Source organism: Marmota monax, unplaced genomic scaffold (assembly GCF_021218885.2).
Source record: "Marmota monax isolate L192 unplaced genomic scaffold, Marmota_monax_Labrador192_F-V1.1 WCK01_AAM20220418_F8-fsc00012, whole genome shotgun sequence".
NCBI lineage: Eukaryota > Metazoa > Chordata > Mammalia > Rodentia > Sciuridae > Marmota > Marmota monax.
This window is the reverse complement of record NW_026695227.1, coordinates 25,014,927-25,033,625: the sequence shown is the minus strand read 5'-3', so window position 1 is coordinate 25,033,625 and position 18,699 is coordinate 25,014,927. Positions and strand designations below refer to the sequence as shown.

The window sequence follows — 18,699 nt, the reverse complement described above, 5'->3', positions numbered from 1 at the left end:
TGTCTCATTCTTCAAGTCTGGGAAGTTTTCTCGTATTATTTCATTGAATAGATGGCTCATTCCTTTGGTTTGGACCTCTATACCTTCCTGTATCCCAATGACTCTTAAGTTTGGTCTCTTGATGTTATCCCATATTTCTTGGATGTTCTGCTCATGGTTTCTTAACAGTCTTGCTGAGCTGTCTATGTTCTTTTCCAGTTGAAATACTTTGTCTTCATTGTCTGATGTTCTATCTTCTAAGTGTTCTACTCTGCTGGTAGTATTCTCCATTGAGTTTTTAAGTTGGTTTATTGCTTCCTGCATTTCTAGGATTTCTGTTTGTTTGTTTTTTATAACCTCTATCTCCCTGTAAAGTTGATCCTTTGCTTCCTGGATTTGTTTGCGAAATTCATTGTCGAAGTGATCTTTCATTGTCTGATTTTGCTGTCTAATGTGTTCCTTGATACTCCAGATCATCTGAAGCATGTATATCCTGAATTCTTTATCTGACATTCCATCTGCTGCAGCTGTTACCTCTTCTAAAGTTGCGTTGACCTGCATTGCTTGTGGTCCTTTCTTTCCTTGTCTTTTCATACTGCTCGTATTTCTTTCTGCTTGGTGAAACTGTTGTGTTATTGAAATTTTCCCCCCAAAATTTATGTTGCTCTTGTATAGTTGAAATGTCTCCCTTGCAGGGGCGGGTGGCGGCTGTGCTCCTCCTCCAATTGGGGTGATCTGTCTACCACGCTGACGGGCCACTGGGCCTGTTCTGCCGGTCGGTCGCAGGTCTGCTTACCTTGCAGGCGCGGGCGGTGGCTCTGCTCTGCCCTTACTCCAATTGGGGTGACGTGTCTACCACACCGTCGGGTCGCTGGGCCTGTTCCGGGTGTGGGCAGCGGCTCTGCTAGGCCCTTACTCCAATTGGGGTGATATGACTACCACGCCGGCAGGCCGCTGGGCCTGTTCCGCCTGTCGGTCGCAGGTCTGCCTACCTTGTGGGCGCGGGTGTGGCTCTGCTCTGCCCTTACTCCAATTGGGGTGACGTGACTACCACGCCAGCGGGCCGCTGGGCCTGTTCCGGGTGACTAAAACTATTTTTAAAAAACAGAATTTCTGTATCTGTAATGATATTCTCTGTTTGATGAGACATTATCGCCATCCTTTTTTTTTTTTTTTACTGTTTAAAGCCTAGTTTCTTTTTTTAAACATGTTTATAGTAGCTGATCTTTTCTCAACCTGAGATCACATACCTCTTTTCTCAACCTGAGATCACATACCTCTCAAAGACTCTTTTCTTTTACCCCAGAGTATATGTCATCCTTTCCAGTTTTTCTTTATAAGTCTTGTATTTTTTTGTTGAAAGTTAAATATTTTAGATACAATACTTTAGAAATTGTGGATACCGTTTTCCCCTCCCATCTAGGAATTCTTATTATTGTTTGCTGGTGTGTATATTTGTTTAATTACTTGGCTGGACTGTTTCAGTGGATTCTGTTTCCCTTGAAGTGTACCCCTTTGATGTTTTACTTCAGAGAGTACATCCTTGGGCTCACATACTTATCCCGATCTTGCTGTTTCCCCCAGGAATGACAGTGGTGTTGGCTGGGCTCTCTTCAGTTATCTTTCCCTGACTCCTCATGGAGATTTTTGCTGATCCATCTTTATTGACATAATTCTCAGTATTTGGTCTTCACTATTGCTAGATAATTGCTCTAGTCTTTCAAAAACATCCTGGGGACACCAAATACTCCTCATTGACCAGGGTGGTTTATAGGTCAATCTTGGAGCTTAGGGAAGACTCCAAGAGGAATCTTTCTTAAACTATTAAACATTTTGCTTGTTTCTCTCATTGCAGAGTCTCTTCAGGGACATATATATATATATATATATATATATATATATATATATATATATATATATATATAAATTAATTTTCACCAGTTATTGCCAGAGAGAATGCCCATGGGCTCCTTCAAATTGCTATTCTAAAAGTTCTTCCTCTCTTAGTGAAAGATGGGTAACTTTGCAGAAGAATCCTACACTCTCATTCAATCTTTATTACTAGTTAGCTCAACTCACATCCATACTTTTTCCCCCCAATTTCCTACTCTAAGCATGTGGTGATCAAAACTGCCTCCCAGCTGGTGCCTCTTTTATCTTTTATCTATATCATTCAGTTTCATTCCTAGATCTGTCCTTCCCATGACTCCCCTTCTGCTTCTGAAGCCTGGCATTGTCTCTTTGGATATCTCTTCATGTTCTGAAGTTAAAGTTGTCTAACTTAAAACTTTTAACATTCTAAATAGTGTTTTCCCTGATATATACATTTCTTTTGGTGACAAAACTTCCATCTTGTTTCTCTTAAATGGATGTTCATTCTCCAATGGTCAACTCATCTTCTGACTGCTCAACTTTGTCGAACAATCCATCCATCTTTTAAGCTATGCCTTCTGATCACTTATTTGATCATTTCATTTATTTTATTAGAGAGAAGTAAATTGACAACACAACCTAGATATGTGAACAGTATGTTAATACAAGACTTCTCTGATGCTATTTCTTTGGAAAGGTGACCAAGTTCTGGAAATCTGGTCTTTATTATTTTATATTGAATTGAGTAAGGTCTGGTCAAATGAGACATCAACAAAATTTACAGGGGATTGATAAAAGGATAAATTATTTAATTGTTAAGTGGAAACAAAATTCTTTTTATCTCACTTCGTGAACTTTCCCCCTAGAAAATATCTTAGTGCAAAATAAATTATTGTAAACAAAAATCATTTCTTGATGAGCGTAGAATCTGGATTAAAGGCATTTGCATAATCAGGTTTTTAAATAAGATAACCATTTCCATTTCTTTCTAACTCCCTTTCTCTGATTTTATGGTAACCTGATTTTTTTCCTAAAATATCTTGAGAAAATTATGTATCTATAAACTGTGTAATTCCAGTTTATAGTTGCAGAGAGACATTCCATGTTACCAATTTGTTTAAGATCCTTGAAAAAATTATAGGCAAAACCAGCAATAAAAAGGCCCTCTTTTTGCCCATCAGGATGTGTTATCTTCCTCACATGGTTTTTGAGACAGTTCTGGAATGTAGAGCTCCATTACAAGATTACATGTTATTGGGCATAGATGTGTGCTGTCGAAAGGAGCTATGTCCATTTATATTCAGTTTGTATTTATCTGCCTTGGGCTACTGTTACCAAAAATACAAACTGCCCAGTGTTTTGGGAGATGTTCTTTCAAATATATAAACCAGATTTTGTGTTAAGTTATACAACATTTGCATGAATACCCTCCAGATGTTTGATGTTACAAAGAACTTATTCTGTTGTTTGGGATTCATCAAAACCACATCCTCTATGTTTGCTTATGACTGAATACCTCGGGACATGAATGATAAAAAGAGAATGGACACATATGGTGTTCTTTAGGGAAAATAAACTTTGCAACATTGCAATGTGAGATGAAGTTAAAGAGTGTAATGTGACTTTCAAATGCATATGTCAAAAGTGAAGAAAAGTAAATGTTCTTTGCTTTCCACAAAGCCACAGAAATTTTAAAAAGCTTAATGTGCATCTCTTTAGTTGACTTATAATTAATATTTGATTATATAGAGCAAGAGAAATAATCACATTCAACCAACACCCATGGATCATAGGTAGTACCCATTTTGAGTGTGTATAGTCAGTGTATTAAATATATGGAGTATATATTATTTATTATCAAGGTGAGTAGTTTAATATATAAGATCTGCCAGGGGCTGGGTGGTGTAGCCTAATGGCAGAACATATGCTTAATATGTACAAGGCTGTGGATTCATTCCCTTGCACTGACAAATACACAGATACACACATGTGTGTGTATACTTGTGCGTGTGTATATATATATATATATATATATATATATATACATATACATATGTGTGTATATATACATATACATAAAATATGTACATACAACATATTTATATATACATATATAAAATGTATTTTTAAATTATATTGCTTAGAACTTTTCTCTCCCTTTTTGCCTTACTTGATCTGTCTTGGTATTAAAACTGGTATATTAAATTTTCCTATTTTTAGGGTATATCTCTCTATGTCTCCTTGCATTTCTTAGTTTCTGCCATAAGTTGTTGATGTACTGTTTGATGCATAATAGTCACGTGTGAACTGTTTTATATGGATCATGGTTTTTACCAGCTCTTTGTCATGGTACTGTAATTTAAAACTTGAAGTCTTTTTGACCCGTATCAGGATCTATTCCTGCTCTCCTTTTATGTCCATTTACCTGTTTTCATGTTTTGTTTTGTTTATTTATTTGTTCATTTTACCCACCCTTTTATTTTTAGCTGTCCCTTTGCTTTAGGTATATTCCATACATATAGCAGATAGTTGGGCATTGTTTGGCAACCCATTAAAAATTCCTTTTTTAAAACAGATGTTGCTCCCCTTCACATTTTTTGTTATATGTTTTAAAATATCATACAGAAAAATTGTTTTCTTTTTCTTTTTTGTTATACAGTTCTTTGAGCTTTAACATATGTACAAATTCATGTTAGCATTACCATAATCAGAATACAGTACAGTACTCTTACCTCAAATATCTTCTTCCTACTTCCCTTTTAGACTTAGACAGCTCCTCCCACCTAACTCTTAGCAAACACTGCTCCATTCTCTGTTGTTGTGGTTTGCAATAAAACAAGGGAAAAAAAGAGAGGTCCAAATTGGAAAGGAAGAAATAAAACTGTCTTTATTTATTGATTGCCTAATTTTGTATAATAAAAAACTTCAAAAATTCTGCATGCATACACACACACGCAAACTGTTATAACCAATAAGTAAATTCAGTTAAGTTAGAGGATACAAAATTAACCTGGAAAAGTCAGTAGCATTTTTATTCACAAATATTGAACTAATTGAAAAAGAAATCAAGAAAATAATTTCATTTACAGTAGCATCAAAGAAAACTCAAAAAACATATGAATAAACTTAACCAATGAGGGTAAAGATCTCGTCCTTGAATATCATAAGACACTGATGAAAGAAATTGATACAGACACAAAGAAAGGGAAGAAATGTCCTGTGCTCAAAGACTCGAAGAAATATTAGTAGTGAAATATCTATGCTCCTTAAAGCAATATACAGATTCAACACAGTCCCTATCAAAATGCCAATGGCATTCCCACAGAAAGAGAAAACAAAATTTTTGAAATTTGTATAGAAAAAGGAAAGACAGAATAGTTAGAACAGTTCTGAGAAGAAAACCAAAACAGGATATATCACATTCTTGATTTAAAATTCTATTACAAAATGATAATATTCAAAACAGTATAGTACTAGTATAAAAACGGACACATAGACCAGTAGGACAGAATAAAGAGAGTCCCAAAATACATCTAAACATATACTGTCAACAAATTTTGACAAGGGAAATAAGAAGACACGAAGGGGAAGGATAGGGTTCTCAATAAGTGATACAGAAAGTCTGTTTTTGCACAAGTGAAAAAAGGAAATTGGACCCTTATCTTACACCATACACAAAATAAACTCAGAATATATAAAATACCTTAATGTAATGTAAGACCAGAAGCTATAAAACTTTTAGAACACGAAAAGCTAGACATTATCTCAGGCCATAGAATCAATGGGACTTTGTCAAACCAAAAAGCTTCTGCACAGTAAAGGGAACAATCAATAAAACAAAATGTAATATCTAAAATTTATAAAGAACTTGTACAACTCAACAGCTGTTTAGGTAATTACTTGTTTAAGTAATGCAGTTAAAAAATGAGCAAAAGATCTGAACAGACAGTTCTCAAAAGAATACATATGAATCACCAACAATCATATGAAAAGGAGCTCAGCATTACCAATCATTAGGGAAATACAAATCAACACTACTAGGAAATATCACTTCACAACTGTTATGTTAGCATTGTTAAAAAATAAAGCTTGGGGGCTGGGGTTGTGGCTCAGTAGTAGCGCGCTCGCCTAGCATGTATGAGGCCCTGGGTTTGATCCTCAGTACCACATAAAAATACATAAACTAAATAAAGGTATGGTGTCCAACTACATATAAAAAATAAATATTTAAAACAAATATTTAAAAAAAATAAAACTAGGTACAATAGGAGAAGCCTATAGAGTCCCAGCTACTTGGGAGGCTGAGACAAGAAGGATCACAAGTTTGAGACTAGCTAGGGCAACTTATGAGGAGACCTTGTCTCCAAATGAAATATTTTTTAAAGATTATGGATATAGCTAAGTGGTAGAGTACTTGTGTATTACATGTAAAACCCTGGATTCAATCCCCATTACCTCCAAAAAAGTCAAAAGACAACAAATGTCAGTGAAAGTATAGAAAAAAAGGGAGCTCTGACACTTTGGGTGGGAATGTATATTGATTCAGCCATTATCTAAAGTAGTATGGAATTTTTTAAAGAAATTAAAAGTACAACAGAAATTAAAAGTATAACTGTCATATGTTCTAGCAATTCTTCTTCTGGACACATCCTGAAAGAAAATGAAATCACCGGTCCTGTAAAAAAACAACCAAGACATGGAAACAACTTAAGTGTTCATTAGTGAATGAGTGGATAAAGAAACTGCAAGATAAATGATAGATAGATGCCAAAAAAAAAAAAAAGAATAAGAATAAGAATGAGGATCTACCTGTATTCTACAGTGGGGAAGATCCTGGAGGGCATTAAGCTAAATGAAACAATCTTGATCTAGAAAGAAAAAAATACAGTATGACTTTATTTATATATGGATCTAAACAAAAATTCAGTTACACAGAGAACAAAGGAGTGGTTATCACGAATGGTGGGGGTTGAGAGGAGATGGGTAGGCAGGGGCCAAAAGTACAAGTAGCAGATATGGAAGGTGAACAGGTCTAGTGATCTGATGTTCAGCTTAAGTCTTATAGGTAATAGCTCAAACTGTATTCAGGATTCATTCTCAATGAGGTGACTTTAGTTGCTCTTGCTACAAAAACAAAAGCAAAAAAGGGTAGTTATGAGAGATGATGGATATGTTAATTTGCTTCACTATAGTAACCTTTTTACTATCTATATGTACCATGCAGTGTCATGTTGTATACTTTAAATACGCACAATAAGATCTATTTTAAAATAGCATATATATTTAGCAACTCCCAGGCAGAACTTTTTTTTTTTTTTTTGGTTAAAGATCATGCTTAAAGAGGCTCAACTTTTAATCTTAAATAAAGTATTGTAATTGAAGTAATTAATATTATTCACTCAAATATTACTTCTGGAGTTCCATGGGAATGTCCCACTACCTTCTTACAGCACCTGTAATTCTCTACACTGCATTACATTTATATATTTATGCTCTTTCACTTACCAGATTTAAAGTGAGAACTTTGAACTCTTACACTACTTGACACTTGTCTACCATTCAACTTATTTTGAACAAATGGATATAATGTATTTTTAGCTCTGTCAACATCATCCCAAATTTCAAATAAATTATTCAATTATTTTTTTGAGATTGTAGCATGTAGTTTTTTAAATGACTAAGAACAGAAGTAAAGCTCATGAAAATGAGTCCACAGAAATGGAGTAGTAGATATTTCTAGACCAATGATTAAAGACCCCCTAATTCTCTAAGCAGTCAGTTGGGACTTTCTCCTTTCCGTTCCAGTGTGTGAGCATTTGGATGCTTCCAGGCCTCATGAGCAAGGAGGTAGAGAATGATGGAAGTGTGGAATGAGTGTCAGGTGTGTTAACGCTGTATGGCCCTCAGCAATTACCTGGTTACAGCACCCCAACATCACTGAATACATCTCCATTGTTGAAGAATTTTATTTAGTGAGAAGTCTGTCTGTGAGAGAATGGGGTCCGTAGGTAACCAGTGCAAAACCTATGTCAGATTAAGTACCAGATAGTATAATCTATCCTAGGAGTTAGCTCTTCAAATTCAAATATCTACAACCTAAAATGCTCCTGTGTCTAGTATTAGGGTCATCTATCAGGATGAAGTCTGATGGGTCTATATGTGTGTTTATATATTTGCTTTTATGTTGCTATTATTTAATATTTATAATGCTGCATCTAATTCTTTCATTCAGAATCACTATTAAATACCTAGGTCCTGCTCTGGGGATATAGAAATGAAGCAAACAGATAAGTCATATGCTAAATTTCATAACCAAATGATGTTGTACTTAATAAATCTTTGGAATTTGTCTAAAATTGATTATTTCTGCTATAAAAATTCTCCATTTTGTGTCATTGTACTATAAATGTATTTGAATCTGTTTCATTTTTAAATGAGATATATAATATAGGTCTGTGAAGAAATTTAAATTAATAAACTAATATTTAATTGGTTTATCAATATTAATGTTTTATTATAAATGTATATAATGTTTATTTAGCCTTAACTTTCATGACAAGATCATATTCTCATTCACATAATGTAAACTTCAATATTCCATTACAGTCTTGCTCAAGATTTGTGAGATTTAGGCCATTGGAATATTATGACATGATCTAAGAATGCCTTAGTATTTCTCTGAATTTTCATGAATACTGAATATTGGTAGTTGGATGAATTAAGATAATGTAAATAAGATGTTACTCATTTTAGTGTCTATCTTTTTCACACAGTTATTTGAAGTTTTTTAACAAAGATAGTTTGAAATATTTCGACATAAAATGATCTCTGTATTAGAAAATAATAATGTCACAAAGCCACTAGGGGACCCACACAATGGTCTAATATGGGCATCACATATTCAGGTACCCTTCTGGGAACTTAAAATGGACATAATGGCCAAGATGAAAATCCCACATTCAGTAGTTTTGTGTGGTAGGTAAAGAAGTAATATTCTTAGCATAAAAAGGAAAGTAGGTTCCAGAAAATACATGAAACAGTTGTAACATCCAAGAATTTGCGATGAGAAATCAAAAACTGAAATAGGAGCTAGGTGTGGTGCACACACCTGTAATCCCAGAAACTCCAGAGATGGAGGCAAGAGGAGTTAGTACAAGTGCAAAGCCAGCCTCAGCTTTTTATAGAGGTCCTAAGCGACTAAAGGAGCAGGGGAAGGAAGGAAGGAAGGAAGGAAGGAAGGAAGGAAGGAAGGAAGGAAGGAGGGAGGGAGGGAAGAAGGAAGGGAGGGAGGGAGAGAGGAAAGGAAGGAACTGAAACAAGAGGAGTACTGAAGTCTAGCAATTGATAGTCCCCGTGGATAACTCTCTGTCGGGACTTGCCAACTGCTACAGAGCCATTAGCTCTGCTTGTCGAGCTGTAGAATCCTATGTGGGGTTGAACTTCAGCAAAGAAACACTATGGTATTAATTTTGTCATCATTTGTAATTGAGAAGACACTGGTAATCAATTTTTTAAGATCCTTAACTGGCTCATTTTCAAGACAATAAAGTTGCATCAATATTTTTCGTTTTATAAAAGAAGACCCTTGGAAAAAGTAATTTGAGTCATTTGATGTTTCCAGAACAGAACATTGTTAAATAGTTTATGAATCCATCTATTTTTGTTTTGCTTTGTTTACAATCCAGGGACAGTTCAGCATTAACTTGGCAGGAACTGGGATGAAGATATCCAGCACAGCGAAGTGGCTTGCTCAGGGGAGGTATGCCTCTGTCACAATACACAGATCCCAAGTAAGTCCTGCTCAACCAAAGAGCCTGTGGGAGCTATTTCTTTGCTGCAAAGCAGCAGTAAAGGTCCTCTACCTCAAATTTAAATTTCATGGAGCTAATGACTGGAGAGTTGTTGTATATAGTGAGTATATGACATACAATGGGGTACAACATCCATTTATAAAGTGAAATTGGGTTCATTTTTATTGCGGTACAACTGTAGGTTTCACACACACAAAAAATTCATCCATACACAGGGTATAGATATCTTAACATGAAGTACCAAATGTGAGGACATGCAGACTTTGTCTTTCTCAGGCTTGAAGATCATGACTTCACATGCAGATACTGCAGTCAGAGATAGTGGTCTTAATTCCACTTTAATTATTAGATATTTATAGTGTTTAATATTTCAAAGTGAGGGTAAATTTTTGGTTTATTTACTTCACTGCTTTGATTTAGTGATGAAGTGTTGAAGCCATTTGTCATCTAACAAATATCCTTCACAGTGATTTCAAGAATAAGGAGTATTTATGTCTTACTCATATTTCCCCATCTTTATATAGATAACACTGTTATTTTAACTATATAAGTAAAATTATATAGTACTTCTGCATGTAGCTGTAACTATTTTTATAATTTATTTTCATAGTTATTTGAACAATAGCACAAGTACTAAGCAAAGTAGAATCCACTTAATTTTTAGCTGGTAAGTATAATAACATGTACATTTCAAGAGATGCCTTCCAGTACTTACAGTGCCTTGGGTAACTTGGCTCCACCCACAGGGAATCTGGATCTAGGTTATGAGTGTTTTCACCATTTTGCATGTAATCTTTACCAGAAACAAATCGTGCTTACTCTATTTATTTTAATAAAAGTGACTTCTGTTATATTTTATTTATATGAATATTATTTGAATATGAAATGCAATATTCTCACATATAACCTTTAAAATATTTTATTTCTGAAGACTCTAAAATTATGTTTTAATTAATAATTAAATAATTTAATTGTTTATTATTTTTCTTTTATGGGTAATATAGTAGGCTTTCAAAAATGACTATTTTAAATCATTTATTCAGCATATTTAGGTTTAATCCTTTTGGGCAAAAGAATAGGAAAAATTAATTACTTATTTAAGGTATATCCTGAGCAGTATAAATGTAGAGAGCTCAATGAAATTTTCTAACCTTGTAGGCAGCTTTTAGATATCTTTTGGTTAAACGTAAAGACTGGAATCCTGGCTGAAGTCATCAGAAGATGTAAATATTTAGTAAAATCATTCATTTTGTTCCTATTTAACTTTTTGTCTAAAGATTGTTTTTTATTTAATTTATGGAGAAGTACTTCAATCAAAATGTTCCACATAAAAGCCTTTTTTGAAATCCCAGGCCTGGTATAAAATCGAACCTTATCAAACCCAAATATACTTATGGAAATGCAAACATATTTTCTTTAGCCAGTAAATTCAATCAAGATTAAGTTTTTACTTCAACAATCTGCTTGGAAATAGAGAAGTATACAAAATTGAGGTTTCACAGTCATTCGCTCTCTGCTTACTTTCCTTTGAAAGGAAAGGCAACTTTAAAACACCTGGTCTCTAGCAATTTCCATTTCAATGTGTTCCAAGAACCAAAAATTGCCTTCTCTACTCTTCCTTTCCTACCTAGACTAAAAACAACAACAAAAACTTACCTCCCTAAGAAATGAAAGGAGTTCGATCTATTTTTGTCTCATTCTACAAAAACGTCTTTAGTCTTTTGACTTTGGGTCCTGAAGACAGAGTCATCTGAGAGGACCTTCTGCTTAGACCCATCCCCGCCTACCTCACCCACTCGTTGAACTACTCTACTCAAGCATCTCTTTCTAGTTCTTCTCTAATTGTGATTACTGCTCTCAGCCCAGCTTTCCCCCCTCCATTTCATCACCTTCTGTGCTTTTCTCCATGGCAATGCTTCATGAGGCAGTAAAAGGGTAGAATATGAATTCTTTACCTTTAAGGTCAATATTGTATAATATCTTTTAATTAACTTAAGAGAATCTTATATAAAATTATGTAACAATTGGATAGAAAATTGGGAAAGGCTTTAATGACTCAATGATGCAGATACCTTGGTGAAAAATATATGAATTGTGATGAAGTGTCTATTTTGTGGTTTACAATCATCAAGTAGCTAAAATGAATCTTATTATCTAATATAACTTTCAGAATCTTAGGTTATCTAATTTAAGCTTTGCCATGACCACCAATTTGAACTAATATTGAAATGACCTGATTTTTTATATCAAAGGCAGTTGTTAGACACCTTAACTAATGAGTTCAGTGACATGATACAAAACATTTCTATATTCTGCTTTGTGCACATGGATACCAACTTGTATAATATTCTCCTGTACTTCTGTCTCTTCCTATTTTCAGGATGGAACCAAAGTCTATGGTAGATGTGGAGGGTTCTGTGGAAAGTGTGTTCCTCACATGACTACTGGGCTCCCAATTCAAGTGATATGAACATTCAGAAGTAGGAAGTATGCCCCAATGGGGAGAGATTTTTCTGGAACATGCAAACAATTGGTGCTTATTTCTTTATTTCTCTCTTCCTGCGATTTCCATGTCCAGTATATCTGTCTTTTATTCAAGGTGCTCATCATGGATTCAAATCACTTGAGTTTTTCAAGGCTTTCAAAACGAACAGATATATGCATCAGGATCACTTCGAAGAACATAATTTATGATAGGGAATCCAAGCATGTGTGATGAATTATGCCAGACAACGGTGCTGTTAACAGCTTACACTGGACCACAATTATGTCATACTGTTAAACATATATGTAAACCTCTTCAATATCCTATTGTACAATGAGGTTTTTATTCTATTTCTTAAAATGGAATAAGTTTAAATTCGGGAAAATGTATACAAAACTACTATAAACATTATTAAAACTGTCAGGTGAATATCAAATAAATAGTTATATCAAAGAAGTACATAGCCACTATACTTTCTGCTGATACAGATAAGACACCTTGTTTTATTTTTCCTTTAATTTTAATTGGGGATTATGGTGCTTCAATGGAAAAAAAAAGTCCTAAAAATGTGGTACAAATTTTGTGCTAAGAATTTGTGTTTGGGTTAAATACTAAACATAAAATTTTGTGGGTATAATAGAGAAGATATGATATATTAGAATTTGATTTTTAAAACCTACCTCTAATTCAATTGTACTTATAAGAGCAACATGTTCTTTTTAAACTGTTTATATACTCTTATGCCTTTATAACCCTTGTATATGTTATATATCTAGTCTTTAAAAATCTATTTTTTCAAAGTTATGTACTATATTTTATTAACCAAATAGAAAAGTAGAAATTCTTGAAAGTTTAAAGATCTTATTTTGGTAAAAGTAAAATTATATTTTAAGACACCAAATTTTATAAGAAATGTCAAGTTATTTTGTATTGGAGGTTTCTTAATGTCAGAAAATAAAGGGCAGTATAAAAATTAACTGTTTAGAGTCAAATTCTTGGGCATTATGGTATTTTATGTGAATAATTTAGAATTGTGTATTATGTAATAATGTAACTTAAAAAGACAGGTTACTAATAATATTTATCTATGACAACCTACTCTGTAAACCAAAATAAAATAAAATAAAATAAAATAAACAGAATCCACTAACAGAATTTTACAAGATACTGGTGTACTCATTTTACCCACAAAGTGTTTTTTCCCCAAACATTTATGAAGGATATATTGTACCATGTAAGGTGCTAAAGCAATTTTGTGCCAATATGGTTAAATAAACATTTGGGGATCTCTGTATCAGAAAAGAAGTATTATGCACTATGTGCCTTAAACCAGTAACAAACATTAATATGAAATGTTACATTTTCCAGAAATGTTTTCATTCATAATTAAAATCTTGTAATTTATAAACATTTAAATAATAAAAATATTTGTGTGGTGATTTAGCACTTTGTTTTCATTGTCCTTACATGTAAGAAAGAAATCCCTCACCACAAGTCTCTATGCATAAAATCACTTCAGGAATTCTAAGAAGTTGTTTTATTGAAGTCAAACAACAACAAGTGCTGGCAAGGATGTGGGGAAAAGGGTACTCTTGTACATTGCTGGTGGGACTGCAAACTGGTGCGGCCAATTTGGAAAGCAGTATGGAGATTCCCGGGAAAGCTGGGAATGGAACCACCATTTGACCCAGCTATTCCCCTTCTCGGACTATTCCCTGAAGACCTTAAAAGAGCGTACTACAGGGATACTGCCACATCGATGTTCATAGCAGCACAATTCACAATTGCTAGACTGTGGAACCAACCCAGATGCCCTTCAATAGATGAATGGATAAAAAAAAATGTGGCATTTATACACCATGGAGTATTACGCAGCACTAAAAAATGACAAAATCATGGAATTTGCAGGGAAATGGATGGCACTAGAGCAGATTATGCTTAGTGAAGCTAGCCAATCCCTAAAAAACAAATACCAAATGTCTTCTTTGATATAATGAGAGCAACTAAGAACAGAGCAGGGAGGAAGAGCAGGAAGAAAAGATTAACATTGAACAGAGACATGAGGTGGGAGGGAAAGGGAGAGAAAAGGGAAATTGCATGGTAATGGAGGGAGACCCTCATTGTTATACAAAATTACATATAAGAGGTTGTGAGGGGAATGAGAAAATAAACAAGGAGAGAAATGAATTACAGTAGATGGGGTAGAGAGAGAAGATGGGAGGGGAGGGGAGGGGGGATAGTAGAGGATAGGAAAGGTAGCAGAATACAACAGTTACTAATAGGGCATTATGTAAAAATGTGGATGTGTAACCGATGTGATTCTGCAATCTGTATTTGGGGTAAAATTGGGAGTTCATAACCAACTTGAATCTAATGTATGAAATATGATATGTCAAGAGCTTTGTAATGTTTTGAACAACCAATAAAAAAAAAAGAAATTGTTGCAGTGGGTATGGAAAACAACTTTTGTCTGGTTCACACTCTTCCTATGACAAAAGTCAAAGGATAGGAAGGCAGAAAAAAGCTTCCAATATGTATGTCCACACAAGTAGTGCTTATGTCTACTTAGGTTCTATTCACTGAACACAATCACATGATCAGAACTAGGACACAGAAATCTTTCCCATCTTCAGGGCAGGAGGGCGTGAAGCTGGGAGATAGGTGGGGGCCTACAATCCTTTCCCAAACCAGGCAACAGACGTATCTGTCACGTCTTCCCTGTGACATATCCGACCATCTTCAACCTCCATATAAATTGCCAAAGTACTCCCCGAAATGGTTGTCTGTCTGTCTATCTACTTTCTTTCTTTCTATCTATCTATCTACCTATCTATCTATCATCATCATCATCTTTCTTTATGGTTATACGTGGTAGTTGGGTTCATCCCAACAAACTCATACATGCATGGAAATGGAATTAAGTTTGTGGTCCCCCCTTCCCCTCTCCTTTTTCTCTCCCATCTTCTCTTCTTTCTCCCATTCTTCTTCCTCTAGTAGACTTCTTCTTGCTCATCTATTAATTTATATTTGATTGGTACTTTTTATTATCCTACCCTTCCCTCCCCTTTCTTTTATTTTACTCTAGTTTCTGCATACTGTAAGTTTCTGAGTTTGGCTTATTTCACTTATCATGATAGTATCCATTTCCATCCATTTACTGGCAAACGCCATAATTTCATTCTTTTTTTTTTTTATGGCTGAGTAGAACTCCATTGTGTGTGTGTGTGTGTGTGTGTATGTGTGTGACTTTCTTAGTCTATTCATCTATTGACAGGCATCTGGGTTAATTCCAAAATTTAGCTATTGTGAATTGTGCTGTTATAACATTAAGGTGGCTGTATCACTATAATATACTGATTTTAGATCTTCTGGGGAAACATCAAGGAATAGAACAGCTGAGTCATATGGTGGTATACTTTCCCTAGTTTTTTGAGGAAACTCTGTACTGTTTTCCAGGGTGGTTGTACTAGTCTGCAGTCCCATGGAGAATTTACAAGTGTACCTTCTCCCCCACAACCTTGCCAGCATTTATTGTTGCTTGTATACTTGATCATTTCCATTCCAACTGGAGGGATATGAAATCTTAGTGTAGTTTTGATTTGGATTTCCCTGATTGCTAGAGATGTTGAACATTTTTTCATTAGTTAAGTTAATTTAAATGACCACTGGCAGGATATAAAAATTCTAGTTTATCCACATTCTCAGGGACATATAACTTTTTTTCCTGATCTAATGGGATATAGCATAATATTTCATTGTCTGAATTTATATTTATCTGATTGCTAGAGTGGAGGAGATCCTTTTGTATATACTGTGAGGTTTCTTTTTCTGAGAATGCTTGTTCATTAAGTTTGTCAAATTTTGTTTTAGGGTTTTTTAAATTGAAGAGCTTTTTAAAAGTTATGATCAAATGAGGGAAAGAAAAAGAAAAATTCTGTCTGGGGCTGATGTTGTAATTTCCTGGCTTTTTCCTTATAGCAGCTATTTCAAAGTACTATTGCTTTACTTAAATATTTTGTCTCATTTGTTGCCCCAAATTCTTAGTAGGGAGCATTACTTTCTTTTTTCTTAAGAAAAAGAAGACCATTGGAAATTAATCCCTTCAACTTCCTGCCTCTTCTGCCTCTCCTCTGTACCTTCCCCACTCCTCCAAAAAGAAAAGGGGTGGGGAGCAAACATTTCTAAATAAAAGTAAAGCAGTTTTATGTGGATATGATTTAAAACATTTAAAAATTTCTTGTCACAGCTGAGTACGGTGGTGCACACCTGTAATCCCAGTGGCTCTGGAGGTTGAAGCAGGAGGATCAAAAATTCAAAGCCAGCCTCAGCAATTTATTGAGGCCCTAAGCAAATTAGACAGACCATGTCTCAAAATGAAAAGGGTGATCACCAAAACTGCTCTTGATTTCCTACCACTCTGAATTCTCCAGGACTTTTCTCCATAGACTATTCTTTTTTTCATTTTTTTCTCTTTCCTCCTCTTCCTTTAAAAACCGTATTTGCTAGTATGGCAATATGTAAATCAATGGATGTGTAACTGATGTGATTCTGCAATCTGTGTATGGATGTGTAACTGATGTGATTCTGCAATCTGTGTATGGGGTGAAGGTGGGAGTTCATAACCCACTTGAATCAAAGTGTGGAATATGATATGTCAAGAAATTTGTAATGTTTTGAACAACCCACAATAAAAAATTAAAAAAAAAACCGTATTTGCTCCTCTCTCATATTTTAAAACAAAAATACCTCATTTTCTCTCTTACTTTACTGCACATATGATGTCCCTCCCTCTGTCAAACCCCCTGGGAGAATCCACCTTCTGGGTGTTCCCCTCACCTTCACCTTTCTTTCATGCTTTGGTGCATGATAACATGGCTTCCGACTTTCACAGTGCCACCAATTCTGCTTTCTTTAAAATCACAAATATATTCCTAACTGTCAAACAGTGACATATTTTGAGACCTTTTCCTTTTGATTTTCTAATAATGTCTATCAAGAGAAAGGGAGAATTCCATAAAATGCAATGGCTTCTTTAAGGATCCAGTATATGATTTATCTTGGTACATATCCACATCCACTTAAAAAGAATGAATATTTGTTCAGCAATTCTATGTAGTTTTCTATAAAAGTAAAGTTTCATCAAGTCAGTTTATCATATTAAAATCTTTCCTGTGTCTTACTATTTCTTTTTTCTATTTTCAGTATTGATTACTCAAAGATGCAATTTTTCTTACAAGTAGTCTTAATCATTGAGTTTTGTTCTGCTGTAATATTATTTTAATTTTAGTATAAACTTATTGGCTATTGGTTAATATTAAATTCTTCAACTATATATGTGGCTTTGTAAATTTCTCTCCTTTGTGTGCCATTTTTTTTCCCCATGGGTTTGAAGCTCTATTATTATTTACATACCTGTTTGTGAATGTCATATCTTTGAGAGGAATTGATCCTCTTATCATTACCTCTGGTAATATTTCTTGTCTTAAAGTTTACATCTCCTGGTATTAATGTAACCTTACCAAATTTCTTTTAATTAGTATTTATACAATATGTTCTTTTTCATTCTTTTATCTTTAACCAAAATATGTTTTTATATTTAAAAATTGCTATTGTAAATAATATATGAGTGTTCAGTTTTTTTTCCTTTCATTTTCAAATCCAGTTCAACAATCTCTGTGTTTGTTTGTTTTTCCTGAAAAATTTAAGGCCTTGGGCTAGGCTCTGTGGCACATGCCTGTAATCCCAGTGCCTCAGGAAGCTGAGGCAGGAGCAACGTGAATTCAAAGCCTGCCTCAGCAACTCAGTGAGATCCTGTCTCTAAATAAAAAAAAAATCTATTTTTTAAAAATGAGTAAAGCACTCCTGGGTTTAGTCCCTGGTACCAATAAGAAAAAAAAAAGAATTTAAAGCTATTTATAGTTAATGCAATTGTTGCAGTAGTTGGATTTAAGTTTACCTTCTTGCTGTTTGTTTTCTATTTGTCTCATGTGTTCTTCCTTCCCTTATTTCTCCTTGTTATGGTTTGGATGTGGGGTGTCCCCCAAAAGCTCATGTGTGAGACAATACAAGAAGGTTTGGAGGAGAAATGATTGGGCCATAGTCTTAACCTACTTAGTGAATTAATCCCTGTTGGTGGGATTAATTAATCCCTTAGTGGTAACTGGAGGCAGGTGGGATATGGCTGGAGGAAGTGATTCACTGTGGGTGGGGCTATGTGGTATATATTTGTATCTGGAAAGTGGAGTCTCTCTCTCTCTCTGCTTCGCTTCCTGATCATCATGTGAGCTGCTTCTTTCTGCCACACTCTTCCACCATGATGTTTTGCCTCACCTTGAGCCCAGAGGAATGGAGCCTGCTGTCTATGGGTTGAGACCTCTGAAACCGTGAGTCCCCAAATAAACTTTTCCTCCTCTACAATTGTTCTGGTTGGGTCTTTTAGTCATAGCAGGAAAATAGCTGACTAAAACACTCCTTTTCTGGTTTTGTTTTGTTTTTTGAGTTATTTGATTCTTCTGGATTCAATTTTATGTTTTCTTTTATAGTTGCCTCTTT

The 18,699-nt window shown here is 34.6% G+C and overlaps 1 protein-coding gene across 1 annotated transcript in view; it reads left to right on the top strand.

Moving 5' to 3' along the window:
* The window catches only part of Adamts20 (ADAM metallopeptidase with thrombospondin type 1 motif 20), a 165,207-nt gene extending 152,421 nt beyond the window's left edge, over positions 1-12,786 (top strand). The window contains exons 38-39 of the mRNA XM_046436199.2: positions 9,537-9,641; positions 12,043-12,786. Coding sequence (XP_046292155.1) covers positions 9,537-9,641; positions 12,043-12,132 — 195 coding nt within the window. The 3' untranslated portion in view covers positions 12,133-12,786. The remainder of the gene's footprint in view (positions 1-9,536; positions 9,642-12,042) is intronic.
* The last annotated feature ends 5,913 nt before the right edge of the window (positions 12,787-18,699 follow it).